Consider the following 22,279-nt stretch of genomic DNA (forward strand, 5'->3'; position numbering starts at 1 on the left):
CTGAGGGCCCAGCTTCTACTTCAGGAAGAAAAAGGAGATAGAGAGAGGCCCACAGATGATCTTTATTCAGAAACAGTTAGCTGGTCATTCTTGGGGAGCCTTGCTCTGAGGGATGGATGGGATCAGCCAGAGGGAACACCGTCTCTCTGACTTGCTTGGAGAACGTCAGTGGTCGTGGTCAGAGGTCGCTCTCCCCGTAGAGGGCACTGGAGAAGGCCACGTAGTCCAGGGCTCCAGCGGGAGCCGCAGACCCTTTGTAGGGCACCATTCGGCGGATGCAGTACTCAGCCTGCTCCGCTGGGAGCTCCCGCCGCAGCTCCTCAGCGGTGATGTAGTTCTGGGGGAGAAGAGGTATTGAGGGCCCACAGGTCCTGTTCCCTGCCCCAGCCCTCCAGTCCCCTCCAGGCCAGGAACTCACCTTGTCTCCCGCCAGGATCTTGAAGGAGGCCACAACTTGCTCAGCCGTGTCAGTCTCGGCTGTCTCTCGGGTCATGAAGTCGATGAAGGCCTGGAAGGTCACGACGCCAGCTGCGTTGGGGTCCACCATGGTCATGATTCGAGCAAACTCCACTTCCCCCTGCAGGGATAGAGGCCGGGCACCGTGCCCATGGGTGCCAAAGCCAGGAGGGCTCCTGATGTCCCCTCCTGGGGACTGTCCAGCCATGGCTCAATAACCCCAGAAAAGATGCTCCTTTCTCCACAGAGACTGTCTGCTGCAGCCTTGGTCAGCTCTGACTTGAGGAAATCCTTTCTACTAGGCTGGAATATGCTTCCTGCCCATGGCCATGTCCCCTCTTCCCCGTGGGGCCTGATCTTTTTTCTGGGGCTCTCAGTAGTGCTGTTTCTCTGAGGTAGAAATGGTGCAAGCTCACACTTTGGAGTCAAACAGATGTAGGTCTAAATTCTATCTGTGTGTCTTTGAACAAGTTAACCTACCTCTCTGAGCCTTTGATAGCCCCTGAGTGAAATGAGATAATTCTGGCCAGCCCCAATGGGTGTGATGAGGAAATGAAAGCATGGATGTGAAGGTGGGGGGTACACAGTAGGGGAGGGCACCGATGGGACTCGGGATGGGGGTGAGGGGCACTCACCAGGTCGTAGCCCATGGAGATGAGGCAAGCCCGGAAGTCATCAGGCTCCATCATCCCATTCCGCTTCTGTAGTGCATGAGTGACTGTCAGGCTCGGTCCTCAAACCCCACTGGCCCCCGAGTCCACCACCCCACAAGGCTGGGCCCTGCTGACCCGGTCAAAGTGGTTGAAGGATGCCCGGAACTCGTTGAGCTGCTCCTGGCTCAGGCCCTTGGCGTCTCGGGTCAGTACCTGGTTCTCCACCTCGTTGATGGTGCGGGCGATGGAGGTGAGCAGCTGTTCCCAGCCCACGCGGATGTGCTGGGAGCGCAGGAGGCAGGCCAAGTCATGGGGCGGCCAGTGCTTGGCCACTGGCCCTGGCTCCACTGCCAATCTGCGGTGAGACCCTGGGCAAGTCCTCCCATCCCTGGGCCTCTGTATACATGTGGAGGTTCCACTGAGCGACCTCCAGTGGCCCTTCCTGCCTTAAAGTTTGATGATTTATTATGTATTAAGTATTGATCAACCAGCCATGGCCAATACTGGCTTGGCTTTAGACTGTTGTATGACTCTGGACAGGTCACTTTCACTTGCTGGGTGTCAGTATCCCCATGGATACATTCGGGGACCTGGCCAATCTGAACTGGGGACCCTCCTGGGACAGATGTGCTGTGTCCAGCTGTGGCTGCCTCCCCTCATCTCAGCGGGTGTGACCCCACCTCCATGCTGTAGATGGTGTGCTTATTGTCGAACACCAGGCTTTCCTGCAGCAGCTGGTGGTCGCCCTCCAGCCGGTCCACGTTGTTCTTGTAGTTGATGATGTTGTGTTCCTGCTGCCGCAGCCCGGCCATCTGCTCCTCCAGAGAGCCAGCCACCCCCGCTGCCAGACGCCCCACCTCCTGCAGTGGGACCCGGGCAGAGTGAGGACTCCCAGCTCCCGGCGGCCCAGCCCCAACCCCAGCATCCAAGCCTTACCTCCATCTTTCCCTGGATCCAGGGCCCGATGGCATTGGCCTGGGCTGCAAACTGTCGCCGGAGCCTCTCATTCACCTGCTGCCGTGCCAGCTCCTCTTGCAACATCTGGTCACGGCTGGGCACCAGCTTACGGACCTGGGAAAGAGGGTGGTTGTGCCTGGGGCAGCTCGGGGCGGGGAGATGGCTTTGAGGGGAAGTGGATTCCAGCCCCTCGAACAGCCCCTGCTGCTCTGAGCCAAGGTGTCGGGGCTACATGGGCAGGCTCTTGGGCAAGTCACTCAACCTCTCTAGGCTTGTTTTCTCATTGGTAAATGGGGCGACATCATTTATAACTAACTTAGGTTGTTTGGTAAAGGATGCCCGCACACCAGATTTCATTCCATTTCCCATCAGGCCTGACAGGAAAATGCTGCTGTTATGGCCTCTTTACAGATGAGGCGACTTGTGCAATGCCACATGGAGTCTATGGCAGACCCCAGATCCTTATCTTGGGACACCTGAGGTTTCAGGGTGGTTACAGTGCTCAGGAGCGGATGGGAGGCAGGGAAAGGCCACAGGTGCCACTGACCGTGTCCCACTTGGTGTTGATGTCCTGCACGCTGAGGGTTATGTAGGGGTTGGTGGAGCTGGGCCTCAGCCCATATGTTTGGCAGATCTTCTGGACCTCACCCTGGATGCCCAGGATGGCACCCCGCTCTCGGTCAGCCTCTGGCAACGTTGCCTTGAACTGCTCATGCGCTGTCAGCAGGCTCTGGGGACAACAGGCAGGAAGCATCAGCCAGCACTTCCCACTTCCCGTAGGTGACAGAAAGGGCAGCAACGAGCTCCAGGACATCTAGCGGGTCCAGGGCAGGACTGGCTCGAGAACCCAGGCCTCCTGTCTCCCACCCCGGTGCTCGGGAACTGGGGTGTCCCTCCCGTCCCCATTCCCCAGGAGCCCAAAGGAATGGCTGACAGGGTTTTAGATCAGCTCCCCTGTCATCCCATGCAGTCTCCACCCCCCCAAAACCCTCATACCCACCTGGGTTTCCTCCATGGAATGCACCAGCCACACGTCCTGCAGGTCCTCCACGGCGCCATCCAGCCAGTTGTTGAAGGGTGCTGCCCGCCGTGCAAACTCCAGCTGCAGCTGGTCTATGGTCTCCAGAAGCTTTTCCATCCGCTAGGGGCCACAGGGATGGTGGGCAAGTCAACAGCTACCCAATGGCACCCCCCCACCTGCCTCCAGTGTCCATGCTCCCTGGGCCCGAACGTCACCTCAAGCGCATCTCGCCTCTTCTGGGTCAGCGTACCCAGGTTGTCCCACTGGTCGCAGATGGCCTGGCAGCGGCTGTTCACTGAGGCTGCCTCATGGTAGTCCAGTTCACTGGGGGTAAGAAGAGGAGGTGACTGGGGGTCCAGACACCAGCCCAGACTTACTCCTGCCCCCATCCTCCGTGGTGGTGAAGGCAGAGCGCAGCCAGGGAAGGTGAGGGTGAAGCGGGGCTTTCCTGAGGGAGGGTCCCAGCGCAGTCCTGGGAGGAGAAGGGCGCCCGCTGGTTTCTGCTCCAGTCCCTCAGGGAGCTTGAATGGAGGGGCGGGGTCTGGAGTTTCAGGGGCGGGGTTATGCAAGAAGGGGCGGGCTTACTGGAGGAGGAGGCGAGGCCAAGGCTGATGGAGAGGATTTGGGGTAGCAGACCCTGTCTGAGAGCTAAAGGGAGGGGGCAGGGCCCGGGGGTGGGCTAGGCAAGAGCCTGTGGGGGAAGAGTGTGGGCAGCCAAGCGGGGTCGGAGATGGGGACCGGGATAAGGGAGGAGGGGCGGAGCAAGTGGTAAAGGGGAAGGACAAGGGCAGCAAGGCAGAGTTACCCAACAGGGGAGAACGAAGTGTCTTGAGGGTAATGAGAATCAGGGCGGGGCTCGGGGCCGAGGGGTGGGGCAGGTGGGGGCGTTGTTACGGGGGGCGGGCCCGGCCACAGGTCACGCCTACTTAAGCTCCTGGGCCAGCGCGGCGATGTGCTCCACGCGGTCCTGGTGGGCCGCCAGGTCGCTTTCAAAGGCCTCGTGGCGCCGCAGCAACGCCCGCACCTCCTGTAACGACGCCGACTCGTAGTCACGCTGATTCAGCATCTCTTCCTTCCCTGCTCGGAGAGACGCCCGGCTTGGGTCACCCAGCGGTGGCCGTGCCAGGAGCTGGGGGTTCTAGCAGGGCTGTGCAATTGCAGAGATTCTTCATCTGTGAAATGCATGTGAAATGCCTAGCCTACCCTAGGGGTTTGCTCTGAGGCGCTGGCCTGATAAAGTTCAATGAAGCTCCTGTTCCAGGGCATAGCCCTTAAATGACATCAGCGTCCCTGACCCTGCATGGTGCAGGGTGGCCTTTGGTACAGTTTATTTGATCCAAAATTACCTCCGAACGACTCTGAGACTGGTGAGCCCCTGACATGGTTTCCTTTGCTCACCAGTTTCCCCATCACTTGGCAAAGTGCCTGGCTCTTGGTAGACCCTCTGTGAATATTTGTTGGATGAATGAATAATGAATGTCAAAGTGCTTGGAGAATGACAATTACCATAATTATGCAGCAGCAACCATTCACTGAGTGAGTGCCTCTGCATTTTGTAGAGGTGACAGGTTTAGAGGTTCAGAGACCTTAGGGTCACATAAGTGGCTTTATATTTGAGGAATTTTTATATCAAACCGTCATTATTTATCATGCCCATAATCCACTGTTAGTGTTTGTTCATTATTTTTAGGCAGGAGTTACTCCTTTGGGGGACTAAAATCCCTGACAGAATACAGAATGGATGTGTTCATCTAGAGTAATATATTGACTCGTGCAATGTTTTGGCATCAATATACTTTAAGTAGAATGTAAGTAGAATGGGGGGCTCTCCTTTGGTAACATGCTACATATACAAATAAAATGGTAAATGACAAACACATTAGAGCAGACCTGCAGGAGGCCAGAGCCAGCAGGGAGTTCGGGGCCTGAGTTTACAGATAAAAAAACTGGCCCAAAGAGCAGCAGTGAGTTGGTGGCACTGCAAGTCGGGGTGGGACTAGCAAACAAGTCTCCAGCTTCCTGGCAGAACACCTACCTACACATTTTGCCAGGAGTCCCCCTCTCTGTGTGTCCACCCCAGGACAGAATCGAGCCCCCTGAGGTGTACCTACCCCGGGTCCAGGTTTCGTGCAGGGAGGCCTTCTGCTGGAACTTCTCAGCCAGGTGCTGGAGCCGTTGCAGGCGCCGGATCTCTGACAGCAGCCAGTCCTCATAGCCTTTCTCTACTTGCTCTAGGCCCCGCCATGCGTTGGCAATGTCCTGTGGAGCAGGCAGAGGTGCCCTCCATCATGGTTCACCCATTGTGCAGAAGGGGACACAGAGCCTAAGCTCACGCAGAGGATGTGGGCAGAGCCAGGATCACCCCATTCCCGGCCTGGCTCACCGAGACCAGCTTGCCCTCGGAGGGCATGAAGGCAGGCCGGTGGCTCAGCCGCAGCTTGGTCTGCAGTGTGTTGAAGTTGATCTCCAGCTGGCACTTCTCCTGCACACGGGGTGGCTTGTGAAGGCGCCGGTAGTCACGGAAGTCCTCCAGCTTGCGCTGCATGGCACTCATGCTATGCTCGCCCACACGGTTCTCCAGCCACGGGACGGTGCGGCGGATCCATTCCAGCAGCTGCCAGAGCCAGGCAGGGGCAAAGCAGAGAGCTCTGAGCCAGCCTGCTCACCTTACCTACCCCTCTCCACCCACACCGAGGCTGTGGCCTCAAGCAGAGTGGGGTTTGGAAGGCAGAATGGGGGCTCCGCACTAGTCAGGGAAGGAGTAGGATGGTTAATTTCTGAGTCCAGGGACCAGTACACGTTTGCACAGAGCAAAGGCCATGAGACTGCCTACATATGAATGAGTGGATAAATGAACAAGTAAATGAATGAATAATGAGAAATGACCAAGAGCTTGGATGGCCAGAAGGGTTCAGGGGACGGGTGGAGACAGCAGGAGGAGGCTGGGGGACACCAGGGCTACTCTGCTGGCCCAGACCTGGGGTTAGCCAGGTTTGGCAGGAGCTGTAGGGCTGGGTTGGGAGAGAACAGGTGGGAGAAGGGAAAGGCTCACTCTGGCCCCAGGCTCACCTCACTGGCAAGCTTCTCGTATTCCTCCATTAGCTTCTCATTCTCCTGGTTCACAGCTAGCACCTTGCAGATCCTGTTGGCGGCTGTCTCTGCCTGTGATGGGGTGGGCAGAAGAGCTGCCATTAGAACAAGCTGCCGTAGACACCTCAACCCTGCCTCCCTCTGTAAAGCCCATGAAACCTGGGCTTGTGCAAATGGGGGAAAGAATGAGGGGAGCACATCTTTTAGGGTGGGGATGGAGCTTCCAGGCCAGAGGCCTCTGCTTCTGAGCTCCCCAAGGACAAGTGTGTATAGCTGGGGCAGTGGCACGCTTCCACCCACATGGGGGCCTGGCACCTCCAAATGTTGGGACGCGGCTAAGGTTGGACCCAGGGGTCCACAATCCCTCACCTGTTCAGCCCCGGCAAAGGCATGGTAGAAGCAGGAAACGTAGGTCATGACGGCCTTCTCATCGGGCTTTGGGGTATTCACGATGTCTGGGGGATGGCAGCGAGGTGTTTATTGGCCACAACCAGGGGTGAGGAATGGGCTTATGTCCCCACCCAGGCAGACACCTCCCTCAGCATGGGAGGGGTGGAGACATCTAGTCATGGCCACCAGCTGCCAGCTACCCCAAACCCAGCATCTTCCTCCTCCCTGAAGCCCTCTCTGATCACCCCAGCATCCTTCGCTTCTGTGGGATGAGAAAAGCATGAGGGTCTGGGTGAGTGAGCAGACACTGTAACCCTCATGAGGTACACTGCCTGGAGTATTTCACCACCCCATAACTCCATCTGTCTCTCTGTCTTTTCCCCAAGTTCTCATCCATCAGTACCCACACAGTCAAGGGCACCAGGCACAGTGGGTGCTCGGAAAATGTTTGCTGCTTCAATTGACTAAGCCTTGCTTGGGCACAGGGACCAGAGGCAGGACCTCCCCAGAGGAGCTCCCAGTCTTGAGGCATCAACATGCTCCCAGGTGACCCAGGTAACAGGGATATGAGGCAGAGGGTGGAGCCATTACATAAGAGGAGAGGCAGGAGAGGCTGGTTCCACTGGGTGGAAAGGAGCAAGGGGACCGGCTAGAGGGCTCCTGGAGAAGGGGGCTTGTGGCAGGAAGGATTCTAATCAGGGAGCCAAGTGAGAGGCAGAGCCTTCTTGGAGGAGGCGCAAAGGGGTGGAGGTCAGACCGTGAGATAGTGGAGTCCTTGCCCAGGCGAGGCTTACTCTCACCTTCTGCATCCAGCATCTTAGGGATGTCCAGGTATTTCTCTGCCACCTCGAAGGCAGTGTTCAGGTTGCCAATGGGGTCATCCTAGAAGGGTATGAGGGGGGAGAGGTGAAAGGTCAGCTTAGGGCAGAGGTTTTGGGGGTTGAGGCTGGGCTGGCTGGGGCTTACCTTGCGTAGTTTGGCATAGTCGATGAGGTCGGGGCGGTGTCGGTGGATGAGAGCACAGAGGGCCAGGCCATCCTTCCAGCTGGACAGAGACAAAGGGCATCAGGCCCGGGTTCAAGCTGAGACCCTGTCCTACCCTCGCCCCAGGAGCAACCCCGTCAGGGCAGCCTCATCTGTAAAATGCAGTCAAGTCCAAACTCCTTAGGGTGGCATTTGAGGTCCTTCATTGCTAGACTTGGATCACCTCCTCCAAGCTCATCGCGACGCCTTCACATACCCTAGGCTTAGGTCCCACCAATTTCTACATGTTTTGGCCTCCAGGTCTTTGCCCACAAGGTTCCCTCCGGCCAGAATGCCCTTCCAGGGATGTTTCCAGAGCTCCCTCCTCCAGGAAGTCTCCCTCACCCTTCTGGAGTCATGTAACATTAACCGAGTCCTCCTATTTTCAGACACTGTTCCAGGAACTTGGCTGTCACCTCTCCTGCACTGGGACTTGTGATGGGGAGGCGGGGGGTGAGGGGAGTGGGGGGGGGCAGCTCCGTGTCCCAGCGCCTGGCACAGGCCTGCGTGTGTGTGCTAACCGACTGACAGACCTGGTGTGGAAGTTCTGCACGTTGACGTTGCGATACGGCGCTGTCTTCCGCTGGCACCACAGGAGCAAGCCTTCCTTGGCTGAGGTTTCTGGGTGCGGATCGGGGGTGTTAGTTAGGGAGGGGTCTGGGCCAGCCCTCTTACCCTACCTGCTTCTCCTGCCCACTCACCCTCCACAGAGATATCCTGGATGGCGAAGCGAAGGATGATGGTCCAGATCATGCCCAGGGTCATCTTCAAGTTCCCGTCCACGATCTCTGCAGGGCGGGGGTGGGGCGGATCCACCTGGTGTTCACGGCCTGTGCTGCCTCTCTCTGCTAACTCCCCCTGCTCCGCCCGCTGGCTCTTGTCCCTCATCCTAGGGCTAGCACCTAGTAGGTACTCAATCATTTTACTTAAAAGTGATTCATCGAACACCTACTAGGGGCCAGTCCTGTGCCAGCACTTTGAGTACACTTGCTCCTTACTGTCCCCCACCCCACGAGGCATGGATGGTTATCCCCATTGTTGAGATGAGGAAACTGAGGCTCACAGAGGTGACTTGTTAATGTCAAAAAAAACCCCTCCTGCCCCCACCAGGCCTCCTCATGTCATTTCCTTACCTTCAGCCCCAATGGACACCAGCTTAACCCCCTTGCTGGCAATGAAGTCCAGGGCCTTGTTGACATTGGCTATTTTGTGGAAGCGCATCTTGCCTTTGTCTGGCCTGGGCAGCCTCTCTCCTGGGTGCAAGAGGTGAGGTCAAGGGTCAAAGGTCATAAAAGGACGCTCCCAACATTCCCCCTCCACCACCGAGTCCCCACCAGGACCCTGCTGCCTACTGCCCCCTGGGTTCCCCGTATACTGATGTGCACCCCTCACCTGAAATGACCTCCAGGAGCAACATGAGTTTGAGGCCATTGCGAAAATCCTCCTCAATGTTCTCGATCTGGGTGCCGGCCTTGCGCAGGTGCGAGTTGCACCAGGCAGTGAAGGTCTGGGGGCAGAGAACAGCACTTAGGCCCTAGTGCGCAAGGCAGGACTCGGGCTCCTCTGTGGATGGAGATTTCAGAGCCTGAGGCTCTGGGTTCCATTCTAGGCGCAGCCGCAGACTTGCTGTGCATCCAAGCCAGCCCCTTTCCCTCTCTGAGCTTTAGTTCTCTTGGAAGAGGAGAAATGGGGTCTGGGACCCATATAGGTGCCAGCTTGGACTTGGGGCACCTTGCCACCAGCACTCCAGCTTTGGCCAATCTCAAGCACTGGAGGGGGATTTAAAAAATTATAAACCAGATACTTCAAAATGGGGGTCCCTCTGAGCTGCTAGGGCCAATGCAGGGTGCCTTTACAACATCTGAAAACTTCTGGGTTGAAGCACATCTGACTCTGAGGTTTTGCCCGAGGGATTGTGCACCTGTGCATTTTTATCGCAACCCCACTGACCTCTCAGGGCTGTTGTGAACTGGCCTCCAGGTAACTGAGTGTGAAAGAGCTTTGCAGGCAGTGGATAATCAGCTGGGCACTCAGGTCCAGCCTGACCTAATCTCTGGAGGTGACTGCCCTCTCCTGCCCCCCAGTTAGCCTCAGCCTCAGCCTCCATTTGGGATGGGAAAGCTGGTACATGACTGTATGTCTATTGGGGATGGGGGTTACCTGGAGCCTGGCGCAGAAGTTTCCATCAAACTACCATCAAGCTTTCAGGCCCTGGGCTCTGCCATCAGCTCTAAAGTCCTTGGTAGAATCCACACTTGAGCTCCAATCCCAGATGAGCTACCCACTGTGACCTGGGGTCAGCTCCTTGCCTTCTTTTAGGCTCAGTCTCCCCATTTGTACAATTAAGGGGTCAGAGTCAATAATGTCTCAAGTCTTTCTTCCCTTGGCCTGGCAGGATTCTCGAATTTTAGAGTATTTCCCCCCACAAAGCAGATACTCCTGGAAGGTAGCCCTGGAAGTTATTTGGAATTCTTTCCCTTAACCAGCTTCCCTTCCTCAGACCAGCTTTTCAGATGCCCGAGAAGCTGGATATGGAAGATAATGCTTTAAATAGTTGAGGGGCTGTCATTGATAAAGGAAGAGAGTTTCCTGCCACCAGAGGTGTGTAAGTGAGTGCTGAGTACTATTTGACGGGGCCCCAAGCATCAAGGACAGTTGATTCTCTGTAGTTCGTTCCCACCCTGGAGTCTGGGATTCCGTGGGTCTGAATAGAGCAGGGATGAGGGGAGGCAGGTCTGGGCAGGGTCCCCATGGCAGAGGAAGAGGCATTCTTTCATTTAACAAACATGATTCTTAATGAGATGTGGTCCCTGCCCTAAAAGAGCTCACAACCAGTCAAAGAGTCATGTTGGTCTGAGAAATGATGGAAGAGACTAGTATCGGGGACTTGAGGGGAGCAGTTCTCCAAATCAGGTGGGGGACCTCTTGGGGAAGGCTAATATTTGATCAGAGCTATGATGGAAGAGCAGCAATTATTCAGGCAGGGAAGGGCAGGGAAGGGCAGGCAAGGGCATTCCAGGCAGGAGAAGCCACGCGGGAGTGCTCGGCAGTGAGAAACAGTTGCTAGGCTTGTGGGGCTACCGCTATCTGGGCACTGTTGGAGTGAAGCTGGGGGTGTTGGGGTATAAGTGGTGAGAGGCAGGCCGGAGGGGTGGCAGGGGCCAGGTCATGCACGATCTGGAGTGCTAAGCCAGGGAGTTTGAAGTTGATCGTAAAGGCAACTGGGAGTCAGGGAAGCTTTCAGGCGGAGGAGGAGCCAGGCAGAACTATGCTTTTAAAAGCTCATTTTGGTTGCAGAGTGGAGACAAATGGCCTGGCAGAGCAGAAGGGAGAAGTTAGGAGGTGGCAACTGAGACCAGGGTGAGAGAAAAAGGGTGTCAGTGACGGGAAGAGGGCAGGATGAGGTAGATGAGATAGAAACGTTTATCCTTGTTGCAATATAAGCTCCCTGAGGCAGAGGTTCTATTTTGTCTCCTGCTGAATTCCTGGCACCTAAAACAGTGCCCGATACATCATAGGACCTCCTTAAAAATATTGAATGAATGTTTTTGAATGAGGTTGATTGAAGAGGACTCGGGCAACAGCTGGGAAGAGGTGGGACTGTTCCAAGACGCAGAGGGGTGAGCAGGGGTGGGGTTGGGCTAAAGCTGAGCACAGAGATGTTCATTACATTGTATTAAACAATGTTAGACAAGAAAGAAATGACCAGAATGTCTAACATCCTGGGAATGCTGATTAATTTAGAGAGCATCTATGCTCTGTAGCTATTGAATGAATGGATGAGGTGGGTGGCTGTAAGTTGGGTTGGAAGGATATTCCTGATATTTTGTTAAGTGACGAAGGTAAATTACAGGCAGGCATGTGTCTTAAGAGAGGCATGTGGACCTGAATCTGGGAGAAGCCTGGTGGGTGGGGGTGAGGATAACAGTTGTTGCAAAGCAGATGGCAGCTGGAGTCTGTGGCAGGGATGATATCACCAGGAGATCACTGGACCCGAGGACCACAGTCCTGCTTAGAAACAGGTGCAGAAGTAGCCTGGGGGAGGCTTATCACCCAGAGCACTCCATCAGAGTCAGCTGAGCCTCCTGGTCCCTGGGTCATCTCCTGTCATCTAACCCAGCAGAAGTGCTGTGATTCTAAATCTTGGGATTCTCAGATGCTGCAAATTGCACTGAGAAGCCCGGTCCCCTGCCCTTTCCCGGAGTGATACGCTGTTGGCAAATGCTCAGAAGGGTCCAGTGTCCTCATGGTGTCCTCCCTATCCCTGGTCCGCCACTCCCCAAAGTTTCCTCACTCCAGCCTAGGATCACTTTCTCTTTTGGGAACCCAGGTGTCCTGGCTTCTTCACTTGGGAAAGTCTGGGAGTGAAAATAGCTCAGGGATAGGGGGCCCGAGTGCCCTACAAGGCTGGGTTTGGGCAGCAGCTGCCCATGTGCCCCTCTCTAGCTCCCCCAAGTCGCTGCCTCAGCACAAAGTGTCCATCTGGTCGGAGAGTCAAGTTACTGCGTAAGGGGACCCAGGGCTCCCTCATTCCTGACCCTGTGCCCTTTTCAGCAGACTCAGAGCTGCTGGGGCAGGGAGGGGTATCTTGGGAAAGTGTGGGGTTGGGGCAAGCAAGGGGCAAAGACCCTCAGGGTGGGGGTCGGGGGTCCTGTTTTCTAACAGTATATGATTTGTGTCCTATTTCTGCCCCTTTCTAGTTCTCAATTTCCTCATTTGACAATTGCAATAGAGTGACTACGGATACCAAGCTGGAGAGAATACGGAGAGGGTGAGGAGGGGTCTGGGATGGTTGCCCCCTCCCCAACATTCCAAAGTCTGTCTACTAGTTGCCTGCTGCAAGCCCTCAGGGTGGAGCCCGGGAATATTTAACTAGAGGGCGGGGGCAGGGAGAAAGAGATTATTCTTCTGGGAGCCCCCAAACTCGGATCTCTTGGGCTAAGCCCAACCGGTTTTCACCAGCAGAAGTGGGGCAATGGGCCCAGGGGAATGAATTCTGGGGGTTGGGGACCCCAGAAACTCCCCTTGTCATCCTAAACCCCTCATGAGGGCTCGGAGCCCTCTCTTCCAGCGCTGGGGGACAGCAGAGGACTGATGGGCTGAGCCTGGGCTAGGGAGTGGCACTCTGCAGGCTCTGCCTCTGACCTGCGGAGATGCCAACGACAAACTGCCCCGCTTCTCAGGCCTCAGTTTTTCCATCAAGAAATGGGCTAGGACTCACTTTCCGCTGCTGTTTTTCCCAGGCCGGGTCCAGCAGCAGGTCGCGGTCCCAGTCTTCCTCCTGTTCCATGTACTCGCCGCCGCTTTCCGCAAAGGGCCCCTCCCGGGCCCCCAGGCCCTCGGGCTGCATAACCATCATCATCTCGCTCGGGCTCCTGGCTTCGCTCCGCTCGGCGCTCTCCAGAACACCGGGGCCGCATTAAGTAGAGCCGGGCCCAGCCCGGGATCGGATTCGCGCTAAATATGGGGGAGGAGGGAGGGGCCGGATGGGGGCGAGGGCGCTCGGGTCGGGATCAGGCAAGAGGTTGCCCTGGAGCCAGGGGACTGCAGAATTTGAGGGTGTTGTGGTGGATCCCGTTGCGGAGATCCGGGGTTTGCGTTCCGCCCCGCCGCTTGGGAGCTGTGTGACCTTGGGAAAGCCACGGACCCTCTCTGTTTCCTTAAGTGTACAACGGAGGTTATTATAATAGTAGCTGCAGACTGCTCTTGAAGTCGCCCTTTGGGCCTCCTCTGACTCTCTTCCTGCCTCGCGCTGGTGGGAAACGGAGCTCTATCCCCGTTTCACAGTCAGAAACACCAAGGCATCGAGCTGTTTTGAATGTTTTCTGGGGTGATAAAGGGAGACACTCGAGCATGGGGAGGGGCTCCAGGCCAGTTGGATGGACCGATGCAGTGCTATTAATATCGGGGCGGTTGAGGGATGAGCGGGAATGTGCTGAGCCGGGAAACCCCGACGCCACCGAGGGTGCAACTCAATCCTGAGAGCGTGAGGATCAGCCAGGCCAGCGGGCGGGGCTTCTGCGGGTGGGGCGGGGCCTTCGTGGGCAGGCGGGGCTATAACGTCGTGGCCCTCCTGGGCTCTAGCGCCAACAGGATCCCAAACATTCATCCTTGACTCATTCAGCCGTCCAATCACATCTCCGAATCTGCCGACTGCTCCCTGTGAACTCTCACAGCACCCTGCAGAGCTTCTATTGGATATGGGAGACGTCCGTCTGCCACTATCCCCGCCCCAATACGGAAGCGGCGGGGTACTCGGGATCCGACTGCGGTTGGGTTCAGGACATGGAGCAGCCTTGGGCTGCGGGGAGCGCGGACGCGGCGTCCGCGCGGCTGCCCCTGGTGCTCACCGCGCTGTGGGCCGCGGCCGTAAGCCTGGAACTGGCCTACGTTCTGGTGCTGGGTCCCGGGCCGCCCCCACTGGGACCCCTGGCCCGGGCCTTGCAGCTGGCGCTGGCCGCCTTCCAGCTGCTCAACCTGCTGGGCAACGTGGGGCTCTTCCTGCGCTCGGATCCCAGCATTCGGGGAGTGATGCTGGCCGGCCGCGGTCTGGGCCAGGGCTGGGCGTGAGTGGGGTGCGGGATCCGGCAGGGAAGCGGGAGCCTGGATGGGGGAAGGGCCCTAGGACCTGAAGATGTTAGAACAAGATTACAGTAGGATCCGCTTGTTAGAGCCAGAGAACTCCATTAGAACCTGGGATGGTAGAGCCAGAAGGAGTATCATTCATTCCCTTACAAATGTTTACTGAGCACCTACTGTGTGCAAGGTACTGTTCCGGGCACTGGATGTACAATATAACAGGTTTCTGTCCTCCTGGAGCTGATTTTAATGTGTGAAGGGCCAGATAATAAACTATAGCATAATAAATGTTATATAGAATGTTAGAAGGTGTTATGGAAACAAAAAGCAGAACAGCTGCAAGTTGCAGTTGTAAATAGGGTGTCCAGGTAGGCCTCCTTGAGAAGGTGGCATTTGAACAAAGACTTGAAGAAGGTGGGGGAGTTAGCCATGTGAGAATCTGTGTGGAAGAGTTTTCCAGGTAGAGGGAATAGACATTACAAAGGCTCTGAGGCAGTTATGTGCTTAGCGTGTTCCAGGAACAGCAAGAAGGCCAGTGTGGCTGGTGTGGAATGAGAGAAAGGGAGGAGAGAGGTTAGAGATCTAAAGACCTGGTAGGACATTGAAGGCTTCGCTTTCTCTTATAAGTGATATGGAGAGCCATTGGAGGGTTTTGAGCAGAGAAGGGATATAGATTTTTAAGGATCAATCTGGCTACTGGGGTGAGACTACACTAGAAGGGGACAAAGGTGGAATCAGAGAGACCAATCATGAGGCTGTTGCAATAATCCAGGGCAGAGGCCATGGTGACTCGGGCCAGGTGGTGACTGTGGAGGAAGTGAGAAGTTTGCTCCTGGATGTTAGAAGCCAGAGAAAGGCTTTAAGACTGGCGATGTCAGAGCGGCAAACGACCTAGAACTGGAAGGGCCTGGGACGTGGCGTTCAGCCTGCATTTACCTAGGAAGCGTCTGAGGCTTAGGCAGTGCAGTTACTGCTTCCCGGGGGTGGGCTTAGCGGCTGACCTGGGTATGAGATGGGGTACTCAGAGCTGCTGGGGGAACTGACCCTGAGGTTCCTTCCCTACAGTTACTGCTACCAGTGCCAAAGCCAGGTGCCACCGCGCAGCGGGCATTGCTCCGCCTGCCGCATCTGCGTCCTGCGTCGGGACCACCACTGCCGCCTGCTGGGCCGCTGCGTGGGCTTTCGCAACTACCGGCCCTTCCTGTGCCTGCTGCTTCACGCCGCGGGCGTCCTGCTCCACGTGTCTGTGCTGCTGGGCCCAGCGCTGTCAGCCCTGCTTCGAGCCCACACGCCCCTCCACACTGCGGCCCTCCTCCTGCTGCCCTGGCTCATGCTGCTCACAGGTGGGAGCCCGGGAGGCGTCCGGGGAGAGGCAGAGGCCCTGGTGGTGGGGCATTCTGGTGGGAGACAGGGTTTTTGGCTGGTTCTGGCAATTCCCTGGGGACCCACTCCCAGTGTCATTTATGGGAGGTGAGGGCAGCCTGGTATTCAACTGGGTATGCAGTATGGTGAAATCCAGGACCTGACTATAGGTGCAGAGTTCTGGCTGGGAGAGTCAGGGAAGGGTTCCGGGAAGTATTGACTGAGGAGTTCACTGGAGAGCATTGTGGGGGGCCATTGAAGTGAGGTCTTGGATGTTGGACAGGGAGTCTGAAGGCAATTTGATGGGAATTGTGAGAATTCAGGCTAGGACGATAGGTTGGGCCTGGCTGGTGGAGGCCTTGGACGCTGGTGTGAGGAGATAGCCCTTACTTGACTGGGCAGTGGGGAGCCACTGAAAGTTACAGGCAGGGGAAGGTCCAGTCTTTGGAAGTTGGGAGGGGAAGATTGGATCGAAGGCTGATTGAGAGGCTGTCCTGGGTGACACGTTTATTCCTCTTTCCTCTGCCGCCACCCAAGCTAAAAGCCCCACTGGTCTTTTATACTCTTCGTTCTCTCCCCCACAAAATGCTCTGGACTTTCTCTCCCCTGACTCCTTCCTCCTGACTTCTCCACACTCCTCTCTGTAGCCTTGTCCTGTGATTACTAAACTCCTTGACCACTCGGAATAACTGCTGCCTCATGGTATCCAAGCCCAGCTCTGTCCCAAGGAGTCCCTCCCTGCAGCCCGGGGGAGGCTTTGGGAGGCCCCGTGGGGTTGCCAGTGTCTTCCTCCCCATATTGGCTTCCTGAGCAGCCCCCCCCCTTGATGACCCCCTGCTTCCACCGAGACTCAAGCCCTCCAGCTGCACCTCCGTACACTCCCCTCCCTGTGGTCATCCATGGCCTCTCAGTCTCTGAAGATTTGGACTCCAGTGCCCAGTCTCTCTCCCTCAGCCCTGGGCCCTGTTGAAATTATGGGTATCTGGTAGTCTGCGCAAATGACCTGTTCAGTGCCCCACTCACTCAGCTTCTTGACCTTCTCCATTTTACTTTCTTCCCCTCTCCCATGTCTGCACCCCAGACGTTGTCAGAATCCAAAGTGTGTCACCTCCCAAATCACCATCCGTTGCCCCTCTCTCTGCTCCTCTCGTCCCCTCCTATCCATGTCTCACTCTTACTCCATGGCATCTGCTCCATTAGCTGCTGGCCCTCACCTTTTTGTCCATTGGTACCTTCACCACCCCCGTGTCCAGTTTGGAGCCCTCATTCCCACTATTCTCCTGCCGATATCTCAGAACTCTGCTCCACCTTCCTTCCTTCCTCCCTGGCTTCTCTATGTCAGCTGCTGAGAGCTGCCAGGGACTCATGGTACTTCATGGCAGGTTGGTACCATGCCACGTTCATGGCCGCTGACCTCAATAGGCCCTCCACTGTGCCTGGCTCTCCTGGTTTCTCATAAGCTTGCTCCCCCTGATGACTGCAGCTCAAACTTTCGCACTCTCGTGCTTCCAAGCACCCCCTCTCTTGAAAATCCATCCCAGAGAAGACGAGACCTGAGATGGTACCTCCAGAATTGTCCTGCCTGCAGATCTCTGTTAGGCTGACTGCCTCCAGCTTCTCCTGGTGTCTGGTCCCGCTTCCCTGCTCAGAGGCCACGCTCTGGGTTGGCCTCTCCTCCTGCCTTACCAGGCTCCCTCTACTGGCTGCCTCACGTCCATACCCATCCCCCCAAACCTTTTCTTCCCCTTTCCCCCCCACGTCCTTCTCCCGTAGCTCTTCCCTCTGACTCTTCTGTCAGCAGCCAAGCTTCTCAAAGGACTTGACTGGGTTCGTGGGCTGCTTTTCCTCACCTCCCACCCTTTCTTCTACCTGCTCCAAACTGGCTTCTGCCTTCCCCCCTGCCCCCACTCCTCTGAGACAGCCACGGTCCCCCGGCCTCTGTCTCCACAAAACCCACAGGACCCTTTTGAGTTTCTTGCTTCATGAGAACTTTCAGCCTCATAAAACTGCTGCCCTCTAACCTTGAAATGGTTTCCTGGTGCTGAGGTCAAGGCCCCATTCTCATCTCGCTCTACATACTCTCACCAACTCCCCGCAGATCTGTGTCCAGCCTGGGCTTCCCTCCTGTGCTTCCAGCACCATCCATCATTTGTCTCACAGGCACCTCTCCGTCCTGCCTGGGGACCTTCAAACAGAAAGTTTTCTCCCTTCTTCACCTAGCACATAAATACCTCCTCAACCTTCAGGCGTCACCCAGAATGTTACTTTATCAAAATAGATGAAGTCCACTTGCCTTAGCCTCCTAATAAGTTTGCATGGCATTTCCCCCTAGGCTCTTTATTGACGTAAAATTCACATAACATGAAATTCATCATTTGTAACCATTTTCAAGTGCACAATTCAATGGCATTTAGTACATTCACAGTGTTACACAACCTCCATCACTATCTAACTCCAGAACATTTTCATCACCCCCCATGTATCTGTTAAGCAGTCACTCCCCATTCCCTCTGAATGCCGTCAGCCTCTGGCAACCACTCAACTACTATCTCTGTGGATTTGCCTATTTGGGACATTTTACATGTGACCTATAAGAGACATCATACATGTGACCTTTTGTGTCTGGCTTCTTTCGCTTAGCGTAATGTTTCATGGCATCTTGCAGTTCATTACTTCAGCAAAGACTTGTTACCTACTGTGGACAGGGGTGGTACGAGATGCCCTTCTTTTCATGTAACACACATCACAGCTGTAATTAAGTAACTCAGAAGTGATCTCTTGAGAGTCTGTCTGTGAGCTCCCGGAAGTCAGAGACGCTGTCTTCCATTCACCTTGGTATTCGCCGTGCTTGGCAGCACGTCCAGCCCATGGGAGGTGTTCACAAGTTCGTGATGCATGAATGCAAGTCGTCCGTAAGACAGGGGGTTGTGTCTGCCCGGTTCACCGGTGTGTTCCCATCACCAAGCAGGGGGCCAGCTGGGGAGTACTGAGAGGAATGAGCCCTACTTCGTGGTGGAGGGTAGGGGTTGGGAGGAGGAGCTGGGCTCTGGGTGGGGGGTGGACCTGCTGCTGCCCCTTGACCCTCTCTGCTCTCTCCTTGCAGGCAGAGTGTCTCTGGCGCAGTTCGCCCTCGCCTTCGTGACCGACACATGTGTGGCGGGTGCACTGCTGTGCGGGGCTGGGCTGCTTTTCCATGGGATGCTGCTTCTTCGGGGCCAGACCACGTGGGAGTGGGCTCGAGGCCAGCACTCTTATGACCTGGGCCCCTGCCACAACCTGCGGGCGGCCCTGGGACCCCGCTGGATCCTCGTCTGGCTCTGGCCCTTCCTGGCCTCCCCATTACCTGGGGACGGGGTTACCTTCCAGACTACAGCTGATGTGGGACTCATGGCTTCCTGAATCCAAAAAGAGCCAGAGCTGTACAGGAAGGGGGAACCAAGAGAGGGGGCTCCTAACTCATTTCAGGCCTACTGCCAGCCTTAGGGGGTAGGCGGGTTGGTACTTAACACCTGCTTTTAACGACTCCAGCCCCAGCCTTGGCCTTGCCCCTGCCCAGCTTGGACTCCTAGTATCCGGGGTATGGGCCCTGCGACTCTGCCTCTATCAGTGACCCCGAGTGCAGTGGAAGGTCTGGCAGGGGGCTGCCTGGCCAGCCTAGCTGCCCCTTTGTCAGGTTAATAAAACGCCCACTGGGTTCTTGGACCCCCTGCATCTTTGTGGGTTTGTGGTCGCAGAAACCCTTTGTGGGTTTCTGTTGCCCGGGCTGCTGTTTCAGGCTCCTGTCAGGCCTGGGAGCTACAGAGCATGAGACGGGTCAGGGCTCTGCCTCCTGTGACCTTGGTGGGGTGGGGGTGGGGGCACCAGCAGGCCAGGGTGGCATGTAGTGATCCCGGGTAGGAGGATCTGAAATTCTTTCCCAGCTTCAGTGCTTTCTATAAATTTGGAAGCATTTCCACAGTTTCACTGCACCTCTCTCTAGCTAACCTGGCACACAGGGCAGCAATTGTGCAAGTTAAAAATTGAAAGCTCTGAGAGGTGACGTGATAAGGTCTTGCATGGGAGACCTTGCAAGTGGAGGAGTCAGGATTTGAACCCAGTGCTTTCTCCTTCACCCTTACACAGTTGAAGGAGGAGAGTGGGACAATCAAGGCAGAAAAATCAGGTGGGGGTGTTCAGGTATCTGTGAAGGGTGGTGCTGACGGCTCTTCTCTGCTCTCGTTGGGGGAGACTTGTCAAATATTTTTATGTAAATACTATAGTAACGAGTTAAATGTTAAATGTGGCAGGTTTAAACACATGGGTTTATCTCTGTGTCCTCTTAAAATCTAAAATGCTAGTAAAAAAGTAAATAAGATATAAATTTACAAGGAGAAAGAAAATAGAGGGGAACAGGAGTAGACCAAAGAGCCTCGCGTTTTGAAAGCTGGAAAGTGGATGGAGGCTCATTTACTCTCTTAGCAGAGAAGTAGAAGTTGAAATTAAGTGTTCCCAGAAGGAGGGGTCAAGAGGCAGCCAAACGGTCCGTCCCCCCAGAACCCTGGACAGGCTCAGGAATTCCACCAGCACCACCCAGGGCAAGGTTGGGGGCTGACAGGGACTGATCCAATCTATTGGAGGAGCAGCCAGGCTGCCCCTCCCCCCAACACCCACCCCACCCCTGCAGCCAAGCAGCTACCCCTCTGGGGTGGAGGTGCGGCTATTTGAAGCAGCTTTGGGTCTCAGGGGCACTGGGGAGAGTAGGGGAGAGGGGCTGGACCAAAAGTGGGGTTCAGTACAAGTCTACAGATGCTGCTGGAGAGGGGCCCTCCAGTGACATGGAAGGCTTGTCCCCGAAGAACCCGCAGAGGAGCCCACCCTTCTGGCAGGCCCTGCCATGCCTACAAACGTTTGAGCTGCTAGGACTTTTTTTGTTTTTCCAAATGGCATGCTCTATTACTATTATTTAACCGTGTTAGGAACTTGGGGTGCCTGGTACTTTGTGCTGTACGCGTACGAAAGCATTGGCAGACTGCCGGTTTCCTCCTCTGCTTTCCCCCTCACCCTCCAGAATATCTCTTGTTGTTGTTGTTGTTGTTGTTGTTTTTAAATAGGAGATGCAAGAACATATTTATAAAATAAAGAGAAACAACGCCCTCCCACCCCCACCTAAAAAATGGGTACCATTTTCTTTGAAGTCCCTGCTGCGCCCCTTCCTGGTAGGTAGAAGGGACACTGACTGCTTCCTTAACCGTTCTCGGGCTTTGCTTTGTAATTTTATTACCTGTTGGCATTGGTTTTGCATGTTTTTGAATTTTATATAAACGGAATCATACCATGTTTATTCTGTGACTTGCTTTTTCACTCAATATTATGTTTCTGAGATTCATCCAAATGAATGTATGCAGCTGTAGAGTATTCCTTTTCCTTGCTGTCGACCGGTTTCTATTTCCATTTCCTCCCACTGGTCATTTTATCTACCCCTGCGTATGATCCCCTAAGATCTATTCTTGGTCTTGCTCTTCCGTATGGATTTTAGAATCAGCCTGTCCAGTTCCACCAGTAAAAAACCCTTTGAGATTGTGAAAGGAACCCATCGAATCTATAGATCAGTTTGGGGAAAATCAGTATCTACATGAAATTGAATTTTCTAGCCCGTGAACATGGTGTGTCTCTCTATTTAATGTTTTCAGTAAAGTCATATGCATTTTCCTCATAAAGATCATGCCTTTTTGTTAGATTTATTATTAACTATTTGATATTGTTATGGTTTATGAAAATAGATTGGGTCCAGCAAACCTAAAATTTAGGCATATAATTTACTTGTAAAGCCTTCTGAGTTTTCTGTATTTATTCATATCATCTATGAAAAGACAGTTTTGTTCTTTTTAATTTTTATACCTCTTATTTTTCTTGCCCCTTCTGCATGGGTGGAGTGAAGGTAGCTGGCACCCTTGTTTCTGAGCTTAGAGGGAATAATTTCAATATTTCACCATAAAATGTTTGCTGGGTTTTTTTTTATAGATGCCCTTTATTAGGAGGACTAGTATGTTAAGTTCCATTCCAACTATGTTAAGAGTTTATATATCCTTTTACTTTCAATCACTCTTTCTTAAGAATAGCCTACAGGGCCGGCCCGGTGGCTCAGGCGGTTAGAGCTCCATGCTCCTAATTCCGAAGGCTGCCGGCTTGATTCCCACATGGGCCAGTGGGCTCTCAACCACAAGGTTGCCGGTTGGACTCCTCGAGTCCCGCAAGGGATGGTGGGCTGCGCCCCCTGCAACTAAGATTGAACACGGCACCTTGAGCTGAGCTGCCTCCCGGATGGCCCAGTTGGTTGGAGCGTGGGCTCTCAACCACAAGGTTGCCAGTTCGACTCCCGCAAGGGATGGTGGGCTGTGCCCCCTGCAACTAGAAAGCGGCAACTGGACCTGGAGCTGAACTGCACCCTCCACAACTAAGACTGAAAGGACAACAACTTGACTTGGAAAAAAGGCCTGGAAGTACACACTGTTCCCCAATAAAGTCCTGTTTCCCTTCCCCAATAAAATCTTAAAAAAAAAAAAAAAAAAAAGGAATAGCCTACAGATGGATTTTAAAGTCTAGATAACAGTGTCTTCTAATTGAAGCATTTAGTCATTCATATTTATTGTAATTAATATACTTGAGTATATATCTACCACTTTATTTTGTACTATTTGTCCGATCACTTCTAGTTTTTTATCCTTTTCATTTAAAGTTATTTTTTGCTGGGTATAGAATCCTAGGTTAA

At 54.6% G+C, this 22,279-nt stretch overlaps 2 protein-coding genes across 2 annotated transcripts; one reads left to right on the top strand and one right to left on the bottom strand.

The window, feature by feature from the left end:
- Positions 1–43: 43 nt before the first annotated feature.
- Positions 44–13,049, bottom strand: ACTN3 (actinin alpha 3). Its single transcript, XM_033118856.1, has 21 exons — positions 12,812–13,049; positions 8,983–9,097; positions 8,724–8,843; positions 8,292–8,378; positions 8,124–8,211; positions 7,534–7,612; positions 7,368–7,449; positions 6,547–6,632; positions 6,157–6,249; positions 5,471–5,701; positions 5,199–5,346; positions 4,014–4,164; positions 3,303–3,411; positions 3,067–3,207; positions 2,614–2,796; positions 2,046–2,180; positions 1,790–1,969; positions 1,245–1,391; positions 1,092–1,157; positions 419–577; positions 44–337 (listed from the first exon to the last, which is right to left on the bottom strand). Exons 1-21 carry the CDS (start codon positions 12,950–12,952, stop codon positions 179–181), a joined length of 2,700 nt encoding a protein of 899 aa, XP_032974747.1. The 5' UTR covers positions 12,953–13,049; the 3' UTR covers positions 44–178.
- Positions 13,050–13,781: 732 nt separating this feature from the next.
- Positions 13,782–20,851, top strand: ZDHHC24 (zinc finger DHHC-type containing 24). Its single transcript, XM_033121140.1, has 3 exons — positions 13,782–14,156; positions 15,235–15,512; positions 18,635–20,851. Exons 1-3 carry the CDS (start codon positions 13,876–13,878, stop codon positions 18,928–18,930), a joined length of 855 nt encoding a protein of 284 aa, XP_032977031.1. The 5' UTR covers positions 13,782–13,875; the 3' UTR covers positions 18,931–20,851.
- The last annotated feature ends 1,428 nt before the right edge of the window (positions 20,852–22,279 follow it).

This window comes from Rhinolophus ferrumequinum, chromosome 11, assembly GCF_004115265.2.
Source record: "Rhinolophus ferrumequinum isolate MPI-CBG mRhiFer1 chromosome 11, mRhiFer1_v1.p, whole genome shotgun sequence".
In the NCBI taxonomy this organism is placed as follows: Eukaryota; Metazoa; Chordata; class Mammalia; order Chiroptera; family Rhinolophidae; genus Rhinolophus; species Rhinolophus ferrumequinum.